The following is a 19,052-nucleotide window of genomic DNA, read 5'->3' as shown; positions in this document are numbered from 1 at the left end:
ACGCTTGACATAGTGGGTCGTTTGAGGACTGATGACAGCCACGGTGTTTTCAGGCATGAATCGTTGGCGGTACACTAAGGAACACGCTTTGGCAATGGTGCAAGCTTCTTTCAAAGGATCGACCCCTCCGTGTTCCATGAACAGTTCTCGAAATTTTCCACAGCAACGCCGTAAAATGTCCACGTCGGAACGACAATACTTTAACATTTCTTCCTGAAAGTCGAAAGGGTCCGAGGCGTGAGCTTGGTACCAAGCGTAGAAAGCTTCTCGTTGTTCGGTACGCATGTTGTCGGGGTCGTAATAGTGAGCCTCAGGCAAATGGGGTAGAACAGCATGTTGATTGGCTTCCGTATTGAAAAAGTGTGGAAAGTACCCTTTAGCCATTTCTGTCATTCCAAACGTTTTAGGCATTCGGCTCAAAGGCATGGCCAAGTAACTCATCGAATCTTTAAACTGTACTTGTCCCACTTGCATGAAAATGATTTTGGCTCCGTTCAAAATCACTTTAGGACGTTCGGTGCCATGTTCCGTATAGTACCTCAAAAGAAACTGTCCATCGTATCCGGAGAAATTGTGAGCCATCACCGTGGCATGACGATGACAATCTCCGTAACGTTCGATGTCCTCTTGGCTCCACGTCTTGTCGATGGGGTCTAAGACCCATTGGGCAAAATCGGCTAACGTGTTTGGTCCCCGAAAGATTTTTTCACGCCCTCCAGGAATCTTGCTGCAGTGAGGGCAATGACTGAAGATAGGTTCTTGAATGCACTTCTCGCACGCTCGATGAGCCACACAGAAATTAGGGATGTGAATGCCAGTCTCTTGCATGCATTCGAAATCGAAAAAGATGAAATTGCCTTTCTTCTTGTGACCATCCTCTTTCTCTGGTGGGGGTTGGTATTTTTGCACGTAGCATTCGTGTTCCAAGTCCACGATGTGGTGACAAATGTGACATTTTTTCTTTCCTCGACATACGTGTGCCTTGGCATTGTTGGTAAGTATGCCTTGTCCACAGGTAGGGCACAATCTCAAGAGTTGACAAGCACATTTCTGCTGTGAACCTTGCGTCTTCAGATGTTGCTGGTAACAGGCAGGGCTGACAAACGTACGCAGACAAGTTGAACAAGGCACTGGTTCTTCGCTCAGACAGGGTGGAGAGCCAAACATCCTGGGCATTTCAATCCACAATGCTTGTGTTGCTCTCGATTGTTATAACCATAATCACATTTCTCACAATAATAACCGTATCCCAGGAATCCAGTGATACTGGTAATGGTATCGAAATGGTCATCGTGATGATAGACATGAATGTATTTTCCGTCCTTAAAGTCTTGGCCTCGAAACAACAGAGACCCGCGCATTTCTTGAGGGTGCACTTTCAAGGTGTAGCGTGGAGCTAGGGCATCTTGCAATTTTTGCATCTCAGGAATGCCACAGGGTGTGTCTTTGGACAGGCCAGCTTGTTGCAACAGGAGTTCTGCTTCGTTTCGTTGTTTGGTTCGGTTCGATTTTCGAATGTTTTCCCAGGTTCTTTTCCATTCTACCGTGTCGTTCTTGTTGGCATAGGTTCGTCCCACCACGATGGCACGGGCTAAGCACATCTGGTCTTGAGGGTTGTTAATTCGGACGAGACTCTTTTTGGTGTTGCGAAGGTCGTCCACCAATAACATCTTTAAGCGTCCTGTCCCTTGAGGAAGAGAGACGTGAGCCATTTTCAGTGTGGCTTTACCATCGGTGATGTCAAACTGGTCATTAGATTGTTGTACGTGTTGAATCTTGTCCATGACTTTGGAAGGGGTTAGTTCTGCGGGTCTGCTAAACTCGATCCAAACAGGGGATTTCAAACCGTCGTGATCTATGGATAGTGTCAAGCGATCGTCTTCTTTGGGTTGACATTGTCGCTTGAGTGAGGTGAGCAAAGAATCCCACATCTCGGTGATAAACCCTTCTGCTTTCTCCAAGGGTACGTCGGCCTTGAAATCTTTAAACTTCACCGTGTAGGTGTAAGCCGTGGTTCTAAATTTTCTAGAGGAGCGCTTTTCCGTCTCTCGAATGGAATAGTACTTTTCAGGGTTGACTAAGGGTGGTGAACTTGGTTTAGAGGGTTCGGATTCTGGTTCACTCATGTCCTCTTCAAAATCACTGGCATGAATTTGTGCCAAGATTTCAGCCCTGGTACGAGGCGATAAATCACGTTTCTGCCTCTTACTTTCTTCTTCTTCTTTCTTCTCGAATGAATGGGATCGTTTCATCTTGAGTGCAAAACGTCAAATGACTCAAGTTTAAACACCACAGACTAATTTATAGTCTTGGCAAACCAGCGTATATAAAAAGGGTGTGTGTCTTGTCCTTTCACTATTCATTTCACTCTCAAGCCGAGCACAACGATGGAAGAGACTACCCAGATGGAACGTTTCGTCAGAGCTTTGCGAGGGGTTATTAGAAAATTCTCTTTAGACCAGCCGACGGACTACTCTCCTTCCTTTCGAGATAAAAGTCAAGATACTTGCTATATCTGTCAGAAGAAAGGGCATTGGTCTTCAGAGTGTCCAGACCGTCAAAAAAGAACAAAAACAGGGACTAAAAGAGACAAAAGTCAAGATACCTGTTATTATTGTAAAGAAAAAGGACATTGGTCTCCAGATTGCCCAAAAAAGAAACAAGAGGAGTCAGAAGAAAAGAAGGATTCTTCAGAAGAAGAGAGGGATTCTTCGGAAGAAGAGAGGGATTCTTCAGAGGAAGAAGAGGAAGAAAGAAGACAATTCTATTTAAAAGAAGCAAAGAAACAGGAGAAGAAAAGAAGAAGAGAAGAAAATGAGGTAAAAACGGTGAAGAAATTCAAAAAACAGAGAGACTAAACAAGGAGAAAGAAGAAGTCAATGAACTTTTAATTAAAGTGTTCTGTGGTGAATTGTGAATTGGATTGTGAAAAAATGGATAAAAGAATACATGAATGATATAAGGTAAGTGTCTTTGAGTTTTAATTTTAAAATAAGAAGCTACACTCACGCACTCATACACAGACACGTACTATAAGGGTAAAATGGGTGGGGTTTATTTTTGAGTTATTGACAAATTGAAATTGTATTTCTTTTCGAGAAATGTGGGTGGCCCTGAAAAGGGCCTTTTTATTTTGGTGTAGGGGTGAGTTTAACCAATCAACTTTAACTGCCTTAAGCCTTTGCCACGGCCAAGGCCTACTTCTGATGATTGGGTTGAAATCACTAAGGGTGGTACGACAGGCTTAGTCACAGGGTTGGCGTGTTTAGCTCGGGAAGGTCGTATTCTCTTCGGTCGTGATAAAGAAGTCTGATACATTTGTTTCAGACTTCTTAACTCCGCTAAAATGTCCAACAGTACCGTAGCCGTTTGATTTTCACCCTCTTGTTTCTTTGCTGCTACTTCTTCTTGCTGTTGTTGCTGTTGTTTTTTTCTTACCTCTTCTTGTTGCTGTTGCTGTTGCTGTAGGAGAAAAGCTTGTTCCGCTTCCTTTTGTCGTTGCATAAATTTCTCCAATTCTTCTTTCTGTCTCTGTCTAAAATTCTCCACTTGCGGTAATGAAGAAGGTAACGAAGGTTCTGGAACAAATTCTTGCGAGGTAAGAAAATCCACAAAATCCCAGTGTACCTCTTCTGAAAGTAAGTCCGGGTTCCCTTGGGCTGTCTCCCCTGCTGGTGCACCCCAATGGATCGTTTTCTGAGTTTCCGTCATGTTGAATCACTGTCGCATAGATTGACTGCACACAAGCGCTAACGAATCTATATAGACCACGTGACGTCACAGACTGCTCTCTTCGGATTGGATGCGAGCTGACTGAATTTTGTAACGCGTGTTCGGATTGGTGAATGAATTCAATCCGTTTCAATCCTTCCTGTACCTATAAATAAGCACAGTTCACTGCATTGATTCACCTATTCTCGTCGCTTCAAGATGTGAACCACAGTTGAGTCATCCACCCTTGTGTCTTCCATGATGTTTAGGACGGACATGCTCATGTATGTCAGGTCAAAGTGGACTGTTGTTGATAGGACAGATACTAGTCAATGGATGAGGAGAGTTTACATAGAAAGACAAGGATGTCTCAAGAGGAGTTTAAGAAGAAGAAGAAGAAGATGTGACAGATGCCATCTATGTTAATATTAATATTAACATAAATCCAAAGGCCCTTTTCAGGGCCAGCCATATTTCTCGAAAAGAGATAGCCTTTCCATTGCCTACCCCTTTTCTAAATTTAAATTTAAATTTAAATTAAAAAAAAAAAACTTTTTTTAAAAAAAAATCCCATATTCAATTCCCCTTGTCCCTAGACAAACCCAAACTCTATTCCCATGTTAATTTCCCTTGTCCCTAGACAGACCCAAACTCTATGTTAAATTCCCATTGTCCCTAAAGTGACCCACGATTTTTCTCCATGTTAAATTTCCATTGTCCCTAAAGTGTCCCAGGGGTCTTTTTAATGCTAAGTCCCATTGTCCCTAATGTATCCCACTTAACTACTAAGGGAGAACGAGAGCGTTTTTACCCTAAGGGCTACATGGTATCACTTACAAATCGTTGATGCTATTTTTTTTTTAATTCTGATAGAATCCATCTCCTTTCCTTTTTATTTTCATACATCATTTGCTAAATTTTGGGTTTATTCAAGCATGATCCGTGTTTCTTCTTCCCCATAAAACACTCCAAAGGAGGCATCTGTTTATTGTTCACGTATTATTCTTTCAAAATATATGACTAAGCCCCCCCCCCCCCCCCCCATTTTCAATACGTTTGGAAAGGAGAGTGTGGTGTTTCAAATGCACTAAAAGTCGCGAATCACGATTTCTAATAAAATTATATTCGATCTCCAAGACGAAAACTAAAAGAAAAACCCCAGTAATATGTCAATGCAAACTAAATTAAATGGAGGAAAAAGAAGAATTCTTACAGATAGAACTTGGACGAATAATGCATATGAACGTATGGCTGGTAACATGAGGCATACAAAAGGTGGCGGGCAACAAATTGTTGGTTTAGTGTGTATGCTACGTTAGGTCATTAAACATGATAATTACTATTGATCAAATAAGATGAAGATTTAATCTCCTTAGCTGACAGATCTGAGATGAAGCCTTGAAAACTCGCGCAGTACAAAGCAGATTTAAAAAAAAAAAATACACACACATTCATTAATGTGGATAGTCACTTTATGCTGATTGGAAAACATAGTTCTTGTTTATATCAAATGAGAAGAAACACTAGCCTTAGCTGTTAAATGTCGTCTGCAAAAGTCTCAGCCGAATGCTGTAAATACGCCTGTCGATTGTAAGTCTGGCTAACAGCGCCCCCTTGTGTTTGTTTGGATTTACGCTAGATGATTTACATTTTGACCTTAAATTGTAATGCTGTTTCGAGTCAGACCGTTTACTTTCCATACATTTCATTTAATACCACGCCATTTGGAATATCAGTTGATCATTCCATTCTCTTCTTCAGACCATTTCAACTAATACCAGATCATTTGGAATCTGAATACATCATTTCATTTTTTGGGTTAAATCATTTCATTTTAGACAACATAATTTCATGTAATACTACGTCATTTGGAAGCAGATTTTATCAATCCGTTTTGTTCTTTAAATCATTTTATTTAATACCACATCATTTGGAATCTGAATTCATCATTTCATTTGTTGGGTTAAATCATTTCATTTCAGACTACGTAATTTCATTTAATAATACGTCATTTGGATTCAGAATCCATCAATCCCTTTTGTTGTTTAAATCATTTTATTTAATGCCAGATCATTTGGAATTTAAATTCATGATTTCATTTGATGAGTTAAATCATTTCGTTTAACGCCACATCATTTAGAATCTGAATTCATTGTTTCATTTTTGGGGTTCAATCATTTCATTTCATGCTACATCATTTCATATCACACAACATCATTTGGAATCTGAATTCATCATTCCGTTTGTTGGGTTAAATCATTTCATTTCACACATCATTTCATTTAATATCACGTCAGTTGGAATCTAAGCTCATCATTCGGTTTTGTTCGTTAAATCATTACATGTGACACCACATCATTTGGAATCTGGATTTATCATTTCATTTGCCAGGTTAAATCATCTGATTTCATACTACATCATTTGATTAATGTAATTTTGGCGGCGACTGTTGTCCATACAAACCGTGCTTTCTTCATATTGTATTGACCAACTAAATATTGTGTAAAGAGTTATTGGTGAGCAACAATATTAAATCGTACTTTGCTGTTACCATTTCATTTTTATCATGCCAGTAAAATCTTGAACCAGACAACCAACGTATTTTCATTTTCATTCTAACTTAAGAAAATTTACAAAATATTAACGAACGTAAATATTTCATATAACGCATATCATCATGTACTTTATTATAATTACCATTTGGTCCACGAGATTAGCAGAATGTAGGCGTATGATACTGCAATAAATTAAATTATAAATTTTACAGAAACCATTTTCCCTTTTTCGTAAAAAAAAGTGTTACTTAGCACTATTACTATATAGTATCATATATGGTGTTTATATACATTCTGCATAAATGTAACAAAAACATAATCTGATATATGTTACTGCAATATACCCTGTTTTCACCATTGTTTTCCGAGTTAAAAATTATATTATTTCTCAATAAAAAATAAAATATTTCAATTTTGAACAAACTTTAATGGACTGATTTGATAATATTTCACTATTATATTGGTAATGCAGATAACAGACTTCATTATTTCATTTGATCTATAATATAGTATAACGCCTGTAAAATCGTGGTTTTATTTCCTTAAATGCAGTTTTGAACTGCTCAACGCACTTGGCAAATAGCGAAAAATATATCTGAAACACTTGTAAATGTTACATTTAAGTCTAAGAAGAAGTTTAATAATAATTCATATGGTCAGAATCAGCCCGTAATGTGGTCAAGATGAGACTGGCTTTTGGTCCGGATCAGCCCTTAATCTTTTCCAAATTAGCATTTACGTGTGATCGCGCAATTCTGATTAACGAGCTGTGTACAACACTGGAGACATTATAGAACATTGCAGAGATTGTCTACAAATAGGTTAATTGATAGTTACATAATGTCATTTGACATGAATTGACACCCCATATTATAATAGTTTGTTTTACTGATTATTGCGAGTGATTGCTTAGTGTAACGTCATTCTTATTGGGTTACTAGAAACCACAGGCACTCGATTCTGTGGAAACTAATATGTACACTCAACATACACAGGGGCTCGTTACAAAGAAAATCAAGATTGGGGTTCTAACCTGTAATATTATTACAGGTTAGAACCCCAATCTTGATTTTCTTTGTAACGAGCCCCTGTGCTCAACATATGTGAGTGTACACATTAGTTTCCACAGAATCAAGTGCCTGTGACTAGAAACACCGACATACATTCAAAACCGATATACAGTAGCAACAGGGGATGATTTTTTTCATAATTATAGAATATATAAAGATGGAATGTTTTCTGCATAATTTGAGTGTGCAGATTTCAAAAATGAACCCATCTTTATCATATCTTTTCAAATAAATTCACAGGAAACATTCAAACATGTACCGTCCACCATTTTTATTATTGGTCTTTGGCAGTTTTTGAAAATTCTTGACCTCGTATTATTTCAAGCTGAAATTTGCATATTTCTTACATATATTTTATATAGAAATGTTTTGTGAACATTCAGCTTTAAGAATAAATTCGCTTTTTCTATGTTCCAGTTAATTCAGAAGCCCCCCCCCCCGTACCTTTTTATCACCCCCCCCAACATTTTTGCATGAAATACTATATTTTTGAGTCATACACAAGTTGAAATTATATGTTTTGTGAACATTCAGCTTCAAGAATAAAAGAATAAATTCACTTTATCTATGTTCCAGGTACTTCTGAAGACTTTCTGTGCCTTTTTATCACATGCCCCCTAACATTTTTGCATGAAATAGCATTCAGTGCCGGATTTAGGACAAATGAGGCCCTGTGCTAGTTAAGTTATGAGGCCCATTACTTGTGCCCTGAAAGAGGTAGGCCTACACAGGTAGTCAGGCATACATACTCGGGAAGTTTAGGAGTAGTTAAAATATTACGTGTTACCTGATCAATCATTACTTTTACAATGATGACTGATGAAGAAGTTTACTGTTTACACAAAACAGTCAAATAATCAAACTGCCATGTTTTTGTATTACCCTGTTAAGGCCTGTTTACATTTTTACAGTAGGCTATTTAATGTCAGAACATCTTCCTTCGAGCTTTCCTGACTGCAAACTCATCAATGATTTCATCAAAATCAATAAGTCGCAGTTTATCATTCTCTATACAGAGAATACTCAGACCAGACAACCGCTCTTGTGACATTGTTGAATGAAGGTCACTTTTGATCCTTTTCAGCCACGAAATTGATCTCTCTCCAGAACAGTTAGTGACCATCAAACACAGGAACAATCTAAAAATTGTTTCCACATTTGGGAAAGCAGCCTGAATTTTCTCCTGTTTTATTATCTGGTACATGTCTTGGTGGCTGAAACTTTCTTTTTCTGCATGAGCCTGTTTGACATACAAGTGGAAAGTCAAGAGTTCATCAGCAAGACTGAGATCAACATCCTTTGGATATTCTTGTTCTAGTCTCTTGACATCATGGAGAATTTGTTCCCTCGTTGCTTGCAGATCAATTAAAAACGAGAAATTGTCAACAACACTCCTATACACAATAGCTCTTCTTTCTAAGTTTGAGTGAAGAGCATCAGTTATAGGGATAAATGAATGTATCCTAAACTTATCTCTTGGAGGAATTTCAATTTCATCCAAGGCTTCAGTTGCACTGCCATCATTGTGTTTTCGTTTTCGTACTCTCTGCCTTCTTTGGAGAGTTCTGTACTCTACATCAGGTAGAGTAGTTTTTGCTTGTTCCTCAATCACATCAGAGTTTTCCCGTGTGAACTGTATATGGGTTTGCACACGTGGTCAATGAAATCTGTGTACTTTGAAGGGCATTACTTACTTTGTGAAACTCCTCAAGCAAACCTGTCCATAGGTGAAGCATGAACACAAATTCAAATTCTTCCATTTTCTGCAACAGATTTTGAGCTTGTCGTCTAGTATCACCCTTTTCAGTGTCATCATCATGGATGTGACTGAGTGCTTCAAGAATGTGAGCATAACTTTCACTGATGGCTGTCGTAGCTCTGGCATGGGCCTCCCATCTCGTGTCAGATAAATGTTGCAGAACATTTGACTGTGGTGGCAAGAAGTTTTTCAGCACTGCCCACTGTCTTGTAGAGGCTGAGAAAAAGCAATAAAGTTCATTGACCATGCCAAAGAAATTCACTGCATCCAGGCAAGAGTCAACTGCAGCTCTTCCAACCAGATTTAAGGAATGTCCAGCACAGGGAATAAATTTTGCAAACTTATTCTTTTCCAGAATTTTCTGTTGAATGCCATTATACTTTCCAGCCATGTTAGATGCATTGTCATATGATTGACCCCTGCATTTACTGAAATCAATTTCAAGTTCTTCAAAGAAGTTCAGTATCAATTCAGCCATTCCTTCACCTGTGTGATTCTTCAGTTCAGTAAATGTCAAAAATCATTCAACTGGTATTCCATCAAGGGGAGAAACATATCTAACAATTACAGTGAGTTGATCAACATTGGAAACATCAGGTGTTGAATCGACCGATACACTAAAATACCCTGCTTCTTTGATTTCTTTCACTATTTCATCAAGAACTTTTTTAGCCATTAGCTGGATAACTTCTTCACATATGGTTTTGGATAGGTATGATGGATGGCCAGATCCTTTATATTCATACTGGTTTATGTGGGAACATAAGAAGGGATCAAATTTGGCAATCAATTCCAGCAGACCGAGAAAGTTTCCATTGTTTGGTGAGCCAAAGGTTTCATCATCTCTTCTAAAAGCCAATCCACGTTCTGCCAACAGACAAATCACTGCCATCACTTGTTGAAGTACATGCCTCCAGTATTCCTATTCTGCTTTGACTTGCTCATCAAGTTTTGTTGTAAGCGTCTGACCACATTTTCTTGTTAAGTAGGTCAACATAGAGTCCATGTGACTTTTTGAATTTTCATGGGTCTTAATAATTTGAGGATGAGACCAGTTATCAAATCCTGAAGAAGCTAGAACTGTAGTTGAAGAAACATTCTTAGAGAATTTTGAGAAGAGTTTGCACACAAAACAGTAGACTTTTCCTTCTGTTGGAGAATATCCTAGCCATTCCCGAGGGTAGGTTTCTCCATTTATTTTAGTGGAGAAGAATAAACTTCTTGAGCATGAATGAGTTTGGTTTTGTAGGTTCGCTTCGAAGTTGTGAAGGGTCTATCCCAGTGTTGACATTCCAAAGGGCCTTTCTCAATCCAGTGTGAAATTTCTTCATTGTTCAATGTGGTCCATAAACCTATATCATTCTTGACAATGAAATCAGTAGAAAAGTCAACACTCACTTCTGTACATTTGGTGGGGGAAACTGAAGCTTCCGTGTCTGTGGATCTACTTGTACTTGGAGTTACTGACAAATGTTCCTGGGTGCCACTTATACTTGGAGTTACTGACGAAGGTTCCTGAGTGCCACTGGTACTTGGAGTTACTAAAAAATGTTCCTGGGTGCCAAGTAACGCATCTGAATCTGCTGTTGAACTTGTTTGTCCTGGGTATGCAAAGCCAAATGATGTGATTGGCTTTAAATGCTTGACTATATCTTTTTGTTCTTTTTGGCGTTTTCTTTTACTTGCACCACTTTCATATCGTCTACTCATTGTTAGGATTAAAGAGTTGGAGCAGTAATATCAGTTGTTTGGATTCGATTCTGGGAACTGAATGATACAAATTTAAAATCAATATGTAATAAATTAACAAAAGAAATTAACAATATAATATCAAAAATTAAAACAGACTGTTGGATAAAAACATGCAACAAACTAGATCGAACTTACAAAAAATATGCAAGAAAATTTTGGCACCACTTTAATATTATCACTCAATGAAAAACAATGACACACACAAACACTCCTATACAACATACCAATGATAGATTCATAAATCATACCGCATATACTTCGGAGCAAAAAGCCAACTTACTAGCAGATTTCTATAAACAACTATCAGGTGGTACTGCACCCAAACACTACAGACCAATTTCACTTTTATAACTTTTAGGAAAAACATTTGGACATTTTGACTTTTGAAAAACATTTGAAAATTTTGTTTTTGCTAGGAAGATGGGGCCCCCTGGCCAACCTTGCCCTGTGCTTAAGCACACCTAAGCACAATGGTAAATCCGGTATTGAATTCATGAGTCATACCAAGTTGAAATTGTATGTTGCTCTTAAAACCAATAGTGCATATTCATTAGTATTCTTGTACATATATACATTGATCTGAAATCACAATTTAGTAAGTAACAATTGCTATTTTAGAATTTAGTTATCATAAGATATATTTGGTCAGTTTTCATATCTATAAAATAAAATCAATGACAAAAGAACAAACAAAACTAAACATGAACATTTTAATTTTAATACCAGCGTCTCTCGATAAGAATCATACCTAGAACAGATGACCTGACATTGATAATATCTCAGTGATCACAATCACATACATATTATCAATACGTCTAGTATCACTGAGTCAGTGAGTGATACTCCTGTCGAGTCTCTAACCTCAAAAATATATTACACAACAAAAGTTGTACAAATATTTATAATAAGTTTGGTATAATGAATGACAGTATGTCTATATAATCCAATTCCTTGCTATAAATGTCTGCCTTTTCATACAATAAAGTTTTCATGTGTTTTTGAACCCAAATTATGTCGTATTGTTGTCATTGTTTACATTTTGTATGTACCCATGTGCCGGGAAGAGTTACCGTTCTTGTTGTCATGGGTGACCTTTGAAAAAGACGTAATTCGTGGGTTTTCCGCAAATATTTGCGCACATTTTACCATTATTCTCGTAAAAAGAACTCAAAGTATTTAAAAAGTAGGCGTAGGTGAGCGTATATGTTCATTTATTTAGTTTTTCAGCGTTTTGAAAAATTCATTTTTCGTTTTTTTCTGCTGAATAAGTTGTAGAAATATCCCAATGTCATATACACTAAATATAGACGTTTGACCTTTCAACCATGAATACATTCGAATGTAATAATGTCTGCTTTTTTCATATTAAAGTGGAGAAAGTACTGGGTGTAATGAGGTTGACATTTTGAGAAAACGTTAATCTTGATCGCCAGTGCCCTCTAGCAGCGCCCCCTGTTGCTACTTGATGCATTATTGTAAATGGCTGCTTGCAAGTGCTACTTTCATAATTCTATCAATGTATATTGTATTTTCATTGATGCAAATTGTACATGGCAGTTTGCAAGTGTTACTTTCCTTCTGCATTATTGTAAATGACTGCTTGCAAGTGCTACATTCTTAATTCTAGTACTAATATTAGTACCCTTACTCCTACCTCGTGGACAGGGTACTAACGTTAGAATGAACAAACAAGGGACATAACTCCTACCACATTAAAAAACGGCCTCACTTTCATGTCCACATTGACTGACCTCTCAGGGGTGTTCTATTATGCTGTTTCTTATGTTTATTTTCATTGACTGTTTAAAATTAACATCCAATATAATCTTAATACATTAAACTCATAGTGCAGTCACATTAAGTTCCAAAAACCTGCTGGAATCAAGGATTCTGATTGTTTTGAAAATTTTAGAAACTTGATTTCCATAGTACTAGCTTCTGCTCTGCTTTAATTTTATCATAGCTTTGAAGCACAATCAATTAACAATATATACCTTTAAGAATTTTATGTGCAATTACCGTAAAGTGTTTGAACTTCTTTTTCAATTGAGGGGACGTGTGTGTGCAAGCCGAAGTTGATACTTAATATGCAAGTGAAATCCCACTGAATGGAATACTGTCCTCTCATTGGTTAAAAGAAAATGATGTCCTGCATTGGTTTATAACTTATTTTCAGTTGGCCAATGAGAAGGCAGTATTCCATTCAGCGCGTTTTTCTTGCATATTGAGCAGGCGTGATCATGGCCATATCGAGCAGTAGAGTGGGGAAAATGGTCTGGCATTCCTTAAAGGTATGATAGTAAGCCCAACTTCGGATACACATACAAAGTCGATAGCCTTAGCTAAACATCATTACCAAATTTATTATGCTATGCGAAATGTAGCTTGAAATATAAGCGTTTATTCTTAAATAGGTCACGCGAAAAACAAGAGATGTGACCTCACTTGTTAAAAATTGCTATAATTATAATATATTAAAAAAGCTAGAAAATCTATTTATGGTCCAAATTTAAAAAAAACCATAGCATTTTATAAACAGCTAAATAATCTTTATGAATGTGCCAAATTTGGTTTTAATATCTCTACAAATAAAAAAAACTGAGTATGGTACCACATTTTGGCAGAAAAATAATTCATTCTTAAACAGTATTAAGTTGACATTGTTTGAAAAAAAAATCATAAAAAAGTACAATTTCTGACATAGTTTCATAAAATAAACTTTTATATGCTTCTTTCAAATAGCATTACATGTGTGCAAATTTTGACTGAGTTATCTTTCCAAAACAAAATGATTGGTTCATGCTACTAACATGAGCATATATATGTCAATGGATCAAGCCGGGTGTGATTCACACCCAGCACTCTTTTAGCCCAATAATAACAATTTGAACATATTCCTTGTATATAATCCAATAAATTGAGTAGTCCTCTTATTTAATACTGGAAATATCAAAAATCATTGTAGAAATAGTTGTAAAATCTCGTTTACCTTTTTTATCCGATATTTTCTATTAGATCGTCTGCCATATTAGTTCAAATAATGATTACTTCCATTCTCAGCCTCGTTTGTCTGTGTGCTATAAAAGGACATTGAGGCGTTATTTGGAAATGTAAACAAATCATAGTACAAATTTGTCGCGGTTTGAATCAGAAATTTTGTGTATTAAAAGTAAATGTAGTTTATCAGCAACTTTGAAATTCCACCAAGAAGTGATTATTCGCCACTTGATTGATAATAATATAGCGTAGAATATCCAAATATGGTCTGGCAAGCCTTATGTAGAAAAGGAGTCACAGCGAGAGCCTCGCATTATCTGTCATGTTGGACACGGTGAGGTCAGTGTAACCATGCCAATTTATTTCATCGTGTAAGGGCTTAATAAATTCAAAATAAGCCAAACTTCTTTCACAACATGATTATACTTATGTAGTAGATTTCTACACTGTTTTTCTGACTTTAGTGATGATTTTTGTGCTCCATTACATGATATGAGATCAGTTCGTAGCCTCAGCCACAACAAATCAAGCTGAGGCTACGACATTGTAGCTATCATAATTCTAGTCATGAATTTTCTATTTTTCATTGATCCAAGCTGTAAATGGTTGCTTGCAAGTTTTTTGATCTACTTTACTTCTGCGTCGTTGTATCTTGAGATTTGCCAACTGCTGAATTGATTCTGTAATTTGTCATATGACAAACGCTATGTCAGTTATTACAAGTTTTGTATATTCTGTTTATAAACTTACAATTACATCATTCCAACTGCTGTTTTCATACAGATTTGGCCCTGCAACAATGTAAATACTAAGTTTTATCAGTATCATCTTTGTTGTCCAACTTGTGTCGCCATCTGTTGGCATAATGGTATACTAGAGATTAGCATGTCATTATGTCAACAGACGGTGCTCTAAATTTCTAAAGTTTTTCCTTTACCAAAAATAATGAATGCTCCCCATGGAGCTTTACAACATTCATTTTGTGTCAGTAACTACTTCAGTCCCTTTTTTAAGGTGTACGTTAGCAACAAAGTTTTAATCGTCTCTAAAACCATATGATTTCTCGAAGATCTAAGTGATTTATAGCACCTTATGAAAACAGTTTTGATGCACTCCAGTATTTACCTTCACCGTTTAAGAAATCTACTTCTTAGTGATATCTCTCATTACTTTGGAAACATTTGTTATTTTAGCAAAGTAAAGATCAGAAATGATATTGATCTATTCCCCCGTACTCTTCTTAATGAGCTTTCATCAGATGAACCCTGGTTGTAAGGATTGTATTGTATGTCACCCATTTTGACGCACCTCACAGACGTCTATCTTTTCCTGTGATACTCTTGTTCATAAGCTCCCACGAAAATAAAATATTTCAGAGCAACATCAATAGCTCAAAAGAAAAGTTTGTAGGTAAAATGACATTAAAAAATAAAGCATTCCTTAAAGGTGTTATCACAATCTTCATTTTGGAACATATTTTGCCACAAAAACTGAAATAATCAAACTGTGGAAAAACCATGTTCGTATCATGATAAAAATGTTTACTTGCAATTAGAGGTATTAGATTTATTTAGTGTACGATTGTTTTCCAATACTTAATTTGCATTGTTAATGTACTGAACCTCAACCTTTGAATGTATTTATACCCCCCAAAAAATATGCAGCTTTAAAACGGGTTTGCATCCTGTAAAACGTTTGTCTCTAAAAGTGGAAATAATCAGAGGCAAAAGGTGTTACAGGAGATTATACTTTTATTTATTATAATTCTTACCATTATCAAACGAATACAAATTAATAATTTGGTTCAAGAATTTTAAAAATATAAATATAGCACCCTTAGGTTCTAATTATTCAGCTGCTCTTTGTCACATTAAAGATTTAAAGACAAAGCTTTAAAGAATTTTTGAAATATGAATGTTGTGACACATGATTCTGACTTGTTAATTGTGCTGCTCATTGCAATATGAAAGTAGTTTTAGTGAATTATCTATGATCAAAGAAAGAGAGGAAGAAAGAAAGAGAGAAGCACCAAAACAACTGCATATTTCATTAAGTTATTGTAATTGTATACATGTATCCTGGGTTGATGAGCTTGTTTTGGGACAGTTTTAGGGTCTTTCCTTCAGCAAGTATCAGCAAAAGAATAAACTCTACTGATCTTACTTGATAATTATGCAGGGTAGAATTTTACAGATCACTGTCTTTTTATTTGGTTTTATTCTGTTTAATTGCCTACATATATCCTGGGTAGTTGAGGGTGTTTTAGGACAGTCTTTTGTTGTTTTAGGGTAGTCATGGGGTCTTTCATTTGGTGATAATTACCAACAATCTGGGAAAAAACTCTCCTGATCTTACTCTATAATTATACAATGCAGGAATTTACTAATCACTGTCTTTTTTAAGGATTGATTAGAGTAGAGCATTGCCACATTCCATATTGTCTATTGCCACATTCCATATTGTCTATTGCCACATTCTGCATTATCTGTTGCCACATTCCATATTGTCTATTGCCAAATTCCATATGGTCTCTTGCCATATTCCAAATTAACTTTTTACAAATTCCATATGGAATTTTAATTATATCCCATATGGACCATTTACAAATTCCATATGGTATACAGTGGTCCCTCTCATACGGTCACCTCTTCTGTACCGGGAAAGTGGCCTTATAAGACAGGTGGCCTTTCCAGAGCGGGACTAAATATTTGTGAAAAGTATATGTAATATATGTAGTGAGAAAGCTACATACTTCAAAGCACTTAATATCTCATTTAACATCTTAATATAAAAGTAACATTAATTATTAAAAGGTTCTTCTTGTTTTAATAATGGATTATTTCAACTGAATATACATTAATAGTTCTTATTCTTGGCGTAAGCATGATATGCGAGCGGGTATTGTTGTCATGCACATTGCAAAACCATTCAAAAGCATCATTTAAATCTTGGTACATCCATAATTCTCATTCCATTTGCTCCATTTCCCCACTGCTGCTGAATAACCTCCTTATCGGTTACAGCGTTGTTTATTCGATTCTTTTCAACATAAAATTGTTTTATTTGAGTCTTTTCTACATAAAATTGTTCGGCAAGTCCCCCTCTCCCCTGATGTTGTTGAGTAGAATAACCGACTTCCTTCTAAAATAATATGACTGCATTTACATGATGACATGTTAATGTTTGGACATGATTTATTCGGATGTTGCTAACTGTATGCAATTTAATTATGCAAATGAAACTTTCGTCGGGTGGACGAAATGCTTTTTTTTTTTTTTTGTAAAGGAAGCGATAAATGTGTTGTCACGTGATTTTTCTGTCTTTGTCTGGTACCATGTTTTTTTCAATGTTCATTTCTCTGTGTGTGTAAATGCACAAAATATAGTTTGTAGCCTATGCTGACTCTGTTATGATCTTGACAATTACGTCCGGTTTACAGAGAGAAGAACTCGACACACGTGTGAAGCCCAAAACTCTATAATAACGTCGTTGAGCCCATTTCCTGTAAACGTCAGCTTTTATAGACAATGATATAATATTAATCTTACTGTTACATGTATTTTCAGTAATGGAAACTTTACATTGGGAGACATGTATCGACGATAGACCAGCAAGTTGTTCTCCACCTTTTTTTTTTTTTGACTGGCGGCGATGCAATGGTATTCATTAATACCATTGCAAATGTTATTAATAATATTCATCATAATAATCATGTTCTTCTTATAAGTAATGTAAAGTATTAATATGTAGATATGTATGTGTGTCATAAAATCCATTTATACCATTGTAAATGTTGTTAAATATGATTGAAGATACTATCACTAGTAATAATAATAAATTACTATTATTATTATTATTGTGTAGCATATTTTCACATCTGAATACAGTTTGTGTCTTTTTACAATTTATTTATCATTCACTCTATCTCACATTTCTGACATGAAGTCTCTTTCTCTGTCTATCTCCTAAATTTATGCCGTAACGACACAGTTCCCACCCAAGCATCAGTAAATTTCCAGTAAAATATGCCTCGCTAGACGGTTTTCACACATTACTCTTTCCTTGTGGTGATGCTGCTTTACACGCATGCGTGGGTAATTCAAATCTGAGGTCAACAGCCGATGAATACACAGGTGTTCTGTTCTGACAGGGATTTATACTAAAAAAGTGTGTGTTCTAAATGATTTAACGCTGTGGATCATTAGAAGAGGGATTATACTTACCGTCTGGATACAAAGGTTAGTCTAAATAAATTTATTAATTAATAGCGCGCGGTCCGATCATCCGAGGTGACATAGCTCGGACGTCTCAGCACGAGTGGTGCAGAACAACGTTGGTCTCCGCCGCCAGTCAAACTAAAAAAAAGGTGGAGAACAACTTGCTGGTCTAGTATCGACGATAGAGATAATCTAATTACTTACCTTACATCACGATATGAATTATTGTCTGATAACACAAACCCATTTGTTTGTAACCCCTACCGATTTCATAAACGAGAATGTTTAATGTGATAAAAAGTGCATAGAACTAAGTCAGTTGAATCATTGATTTATAATTTCTAACCTGACTGTGACCAGAATGGCACTAATGCTGGCATCCCCTACACCATTTCATGTTTAACGGACTTTCCATACTAACACGGCGCCATATTACGTACACTATAGGCTAGTTTATTTCCATCAGACAACATAATGACATAGTTCATCTTGTTCGGCAAATGCTGAATAATTGCGTAAATTACATAACGTTGAGAGTTTGGAATTATATCCCTCTGCATACATGAACGATATAGAAATTAAACCGCTTGCTAATTCCACATGAAAAGCGTAGTTGTCATTTTCTTTGCTTGATTCGACATTGTAAATATCGGAAGCAGACGACTTGTTAGCTACGATGTTGTAGCCTCAACTTGAATTGGTGTGGTTGAGGCTACGAACCGATCCCATATCATGTAATGGAGCAAAAAAAATCATCACTAAAGTCAGAAAAACAAACAGTGTAGAAATCAACTACATAAGTATAATCATGTTGTGAAAGAAGTTTGGCTTATTTTGAATTTATTAAGCCCTTACACGATAAAATAAATTGGCATTGTTACTCTAACCTTATCCTGTCCGCCATGACAGATAACGAGAGACTCTGGCCGTGACCCCTTTTCTACGTAAGGCTTGCCAGACAATATTTTGGATATTCTACGCTATATAATTA

General features: G+C 36.3%; 2 protein-coding genes across 2 annotated transcripts in view; one reads left to right on the top strand and one right to left on the bottom strand.

Annotated features, from left to right (window-relative positions):
• Positions 1 to 8,261: 8,261 nt before the first annotated feature.
• Positions 8,262 to 9,573, bottom strand: LOC149805801 (zinc finger MYM-type protein 1-like). The gene is made up of 2 exons (XM_089934798.1): positions 9,031 to 9,573; positions 8,262 to 8,939 (listed from the first exon to the last, which is right to left on the bottom strand). The coding sequence occupies exons 1-2, from the start codon at positions 9,571 to 9,573 to the stop codon at positions 8,262 to 8,264; spliced, it is 1,221 nt and encodes a 406-aa protein (XP_089790924.1).
• Positions 9,574 to 17,286: 7,713 nt separating this feature from the next.
• LOC149805800 (uncharacterized) overlaps positions 17,287 to 19,052 on the top strand; it is a 74,889-nt gene continuing 73,123 nt past the window's right edge. Inside the window, exon 1 of the mRNA XM_089950502.1 lies at positions 17,287 to 17,348. The gene's annotated coding sequence lies outside the window, so the exon portion shown is untranslated. The remainder of the gene's footprint in view (positions 17,349 to 19,052) is intronic.

Source organism: Sinohyriopsis cumingii, chromosome 2 (genome assembly GCF_028554795.1).
Source record: "Sinohyriopsis cumingii isolate HCF-2022 chromosome 2, ASM2855479v2, whole genome shotgun sequence".
Taxonomy (NCBI): domain Eukaryota; kingdom Metazoa; phylum Mollusca; class Bivalvia; order Unionida; family Unionidae; genus Sinohyriopsis; species Sinohyriopsis cumingii.
This window is presented reverse-complemented; position numbering and strand designations above follow the sequence as displayed.

Excerpts from the sequence above, each read along its gene's own strand:
- LOC149805801 (XM_089934798.1), bottom strand. The coding sequence starts at position 9,573 with ATGGCTGAATTGATACTGAACTTCTTTGAAGAACTTGAAATTGATTTC. Across the intron at positions 8,940-9,030 it reads TGCTTGAGGAGTTTCACAAA|GAACAAGCAAAAACTACTCT; the intron begins GTAAGTAATGCC and ends GATGTGATTGAG.